Genomic DNA, 3,536 nt, shown 5'->3' with positions numbered 1-3,536 from the left:
TCATTCCCACAACTAATTTTCTCGTTCCCACCTCTTTTTGGCCATGCGCACTTCAGTCCTGGAACGAGTCGGGCGGGGGGAGGACCCCGGGGATTTTTTCGCAACGTCGTTTCTAGGACACGTGGTCTGCAGGGCAGTGAACCATCCTTAGGAGCAGCCTAACGACGGTGCCTCCCTACAAGTCTTGTTTGAGTAGAAATCTGGTTATTGAATATTTTTAGACTGCGTGGCCCCAGCCTGGGACTTTACCGAGGGCTTTGTAGCAGCGGGACCCGTGGTATGGCTGATCTCAATCCTTATTTAAGCCCAAAAATGATTGAAATCAGCTCAGATGAACAAACCAGTAACGGCAGCGCTGATGGTCGCTTCTCTCTGCAGGCGATCGAGGGCACCTACATCGACAAGAAGTGCCCCTTCACCGGCAACGTCTCCATCCGTGGCCGCATCCTCTCGGGTGAGCTGGGGGGGCACGGGGCGAGGCGGGCCCTGGCGCGGCGCGTGATGCCCTTCTCTCACGATGGTCTGCTGAGCCCCACGCAGGGCCCTGAGGACAGCGCCACACGGCTCTGCTGATGCCACGCGAAGGGACCCGCCCCGCGCCCCAAAACCCCCAAATCTGCTCTGCGGCGCAGGTGGGGGCGTAAAGTAGGAGGGGGGAGGGAGCCTGTCGCAGTATTCTTAGAAAGCCTTCAAAAAGGAGAAATAATTCCATTTATAATATAAATTTGAAGGTGGTGGCCTGGCAGAGGAAGCCTCTCACGGTGCACCTTTAGAAGGTCTTAAAAAAGGAGAAATAATTCAGTTTATAGTTCAGATTTATAAAGGTGGAAGGCTGTCACAGTACACTTAGAAGGTCTTAAACTGAATTATTTCTTTTTTTTCTTTTTTTTTTTTTTTAATAATACAAATTTGAAGGTTGCAGCCTGGCAGAGGAAATGTGTCACGGTGTGCTTAGAAGGTCTTTTTTAAAAAAAATAAATAAATAATTTGGTTTGTAATTGCATTTGAAGGTTGTGGCCTGGCAGAGGAAGCCTGTTGCAGTGTGCTTAGAAAGTCTTAAAAAAAGAGATATAATTCGGTTTATAATACAAATTTATAAAGGTTGTGGCCTGGCAGAGGAAGCCTGTCACAGTCTGCTTAGAAAGCCTTTTAAAAAAGAGAAATAATTTGGTTTATTTTACAAATGTGAAGGTGGTGTGGCCTGGCAGTGAGGTGGGGGAAAGCCCGTCCATCCTGGTAGGGGCCAGAGGACGCGCTAGGGTTTAATTTTAAGGTAAATAAGGGGAAATTCCTGGCACTGATGAGTCCTCCCTTCCGGTGCCACGCACCGCACACCCCTGCCTGATCCTCCTGGGCGTCTCTTCTCAAAATCCGCCGGTTTTAGCCCAAACCTGACGCTCGCGGCTGTCGCCCAGGTGTGGTCACCAAGATGAAGATGCAGCGCACCATCGTCATCCGCCGGGACTACCTGCACTACATCCGCAAGTACAACCGCTTCGAGAAGCGCCACAAGAACATGTCGGTGCATCTCTCCCCCTGCTTCAGGTGCTGGGGGGGGCCGGGAGTGTTTAGGGCTGGCATTGGTAATGTTGAGCTCAGCTTTGGCGGCGGCGCGCGCGTCCCCGGGACTTTACTGGCCCCGACCCTGCTCACCGGTGGTGATGTCTGAACTCACGATGGTCTTCAGAGCCCGCCTGCGTGAGGGGCTGCTGACAGCGCCACTGGCACCTGCTGAACCGGGGGGCAGTTCTGGGCCGTCCTGGGGAGGGGTGAAGGGTTGGGCGCTCCCAAGGGAAAAGCTGGGCTGGGAGCGGGACGGTTGGAGGCTGGCGTGTGTTCCCTAAGCCTGGCTTTGGGGCGCAGGTTTCCAGCAAAGCCCAGCCTTGTGGTGTGGCTGGAGGAGGCTCCCCAGCGCGTTTCCAGAGCTCAGCCTTATCCCGGGCTTGGGCTCAGCGCGGGGCGGGTGCCGTCCCGGTGGCTGTGCTTGGGCATGGCCCGGGGGGTCCCTGCGGAACCGCTGAGGCACTGGCCGTGTCTTTGCAGGGACGTGCAGATCGGGGACATCGTCACCGTGGGCGAGTGCCGTCCCCTCAGCAAGACTGTCCGCTTCAACGTCCTCAAAGTCACCAAGGCCGCGGGCACCAAGAAGCAGTTCCAGAAATTTTAAAATAAAAACCCAAAAAACTGGCCCGTGGAGGACACGCGGGACCAATAAAGCTTTTGTAAAGAGTTGCCCGCGTGGGTGCTGGGTCTGATATTTTGGGGTTTCTGCCCAGAAATGATGAGTTTGGGTGAGGGGGGGAGGTGCTGACCCTCAGCCCCTCCCCAGGAGAGCGGCTGCTGTTAGTCCCGGCTCTGGGACTTGCTGAGCCTGGCTTAAATCTGTGATGTGTGGGGAAACAACAAGGAGAAAGAGAGGGGGCCCCTGCAGGAAGCGCCTGCCCGGGGTGGGGGTGACGGGAGGGGGGTGCCGTCAGGGCGCGGTGTAGGAGCCGTCGGGGGTTCAGGGTTGATTGGCAGAAGCTGTGGTTGGTGGGCAGGGGTCGGGTCTGGGCAGCAGGGGGGGGGACGGGTCGATGCCACGGACGCTGCTGCTCCTGCAGATGATCTTTATTTTTAGAAGTGACAGCTGCTTGTGGCTCCGTGAGATCCCGGGAGCTGATGAGTCCCAGGGGAAACCGATCCTGGGGGTGGAGGGGGGGCAGAAGCAGAGCCGGAGGGACCCGAATCCAGCGGTTTCACCCCCCAGGGACGCCTGTGGGGTGGCCCCGTCGCAGTTCCCATGCGCCCAACTGGGCAGAGTGCTGTGGGGGGGTCCCCTCACACCCGTGGGACGCTGCGGGGGTGTGGACTGTGCTGGCCTGGAGGCCTTACCAGTAAAGCTCATCCTGTTACCAGTAAAACCCATCTTTCTACCAGTAAAGCCCAGCAGACCTGGGGCAAGCTGATTACTGACTGATTCTGAGGATTTTTTTCCCTTAACAGCGGCCACGGGTGACGGTTGGGCCCGAGCGTGGCCGTGGCCGCGCCAGGAGCCGCCTGCGGTGGTTTAACGGAATGGCTCCGTCGGCTCCCCGATTCCCAATGGGCCCGGCCGCAGCGCTCGGGGGGGGACTCCTGCAGAACTGCTGTCGGGGGGTGCCAGAAACCCCCGCGCCGGCGGGTGACGGGGAACCAGCATCCAGAGATAGCCGTTAACTGACTTAAAATACTCAACAGTTTGGGGCCGGGGGTCTGGCAGGCGCCGCCCACGGGGTCACGGTGAAAAACTGAACCCACCGGCGCGGCGGCGCTGGCTCAGCCCCGTGGGACAGGGCCCCTGCGAGCGGCCGGGACCGAGGGACGAGGAGAGGAACCGGCGGCACGGAGAGAGGGGGGCGAGGGGCCGGGCCTGGCTGCGCATTGGCTTGTGCGCAGAGCTCCAGCCACGCTCAGAAATACCAGGTACGTCCTCGAAAACAACCCCAGAATGATCTGGTGGAAAATCCCTTGCAGCCCTTCCAGCCCCACCATGAGCCTCCCCCTGACCGTTCCCA

The 3,536-nt window shown here is 58.3% G+C and overlaps 2 protein-coding genes and 2 non-coding genes across 4 annotated transcripts in view; 3 read left to right on the top strand and 1 right to left on the bottom strand.

Annotated features, from left to right (window-relative positions):
* The first annotated feature begins 264 nt into the window (after positions 1–264).
* Positions 265–2,232, top strand: RPS11 (ribosomal protein S11). The gene is made up of 3 exons (XM_026841302.1): positions 265–454; positions 1,416–1,545; positions 2,044–2,232. The coding sequence occupies exons 1-3, from the start codon at positions 280–282 to the stop codon at positions 2,165–2,167; spliced, it is 429 nt and encodes a 142-aa protein (XP_026697103.1). The 5' UTR covers positions 265–279; the 3' UTR covers positions 2,168–2,232.
* Positions 494–582, top strand: LOC113476028. The gene has a single exon (XR_003397664.1). It is a non-coding gene; the product is annotated as a small nucleolar RNA SNORD35 (small nucleolar RNA).
* Positions 1,654–1,744, top strand: LOC113476029. The gene has a single exon (XR_003397665.1). It is a non-coding gene; the product is annotated as a small nucleolar RNA SNORD35 (small nucleolar RNA).
* Positions 2,233–2,376: 144 nt separating the features above from the next.
* The window catches only part of DCHS1 (dachsous cadherin-related 1), a 142,731-nt gene continuing 141,571 nt past the window's right edge, over positions 2,377–3,536 (bottom strand). The window contains exon 22 of the mRNA XM_026841283.1: positions 2,377–2,382. Coding sequence (XP_026697084.1) covers positions 2,377–2,382 — 6 coding nt within the window. The remainder of the gene's footprint in view (positions 2,383–3,536) is intronic.

This window comes from Athene cunicularia (assembly GCF_003259725.1).
Source record: "Athene cunicularia isolate RWA chromosome 1 unlocalized genomic scaffold, athCun1 chr1_part4, whole genome shotgun sequence".
Taxonomy (NCBI): Eukaryota; Metazoa; Chordata; class Aves; order Strigiformes; family Strigidae; genus Athene; species Athene cunicularia.
The sequence above is the reverse complement of the archived record's forward strand: the minus strand, read 5'-3'. Positions and strand labels throughout refer to the sequence as shown.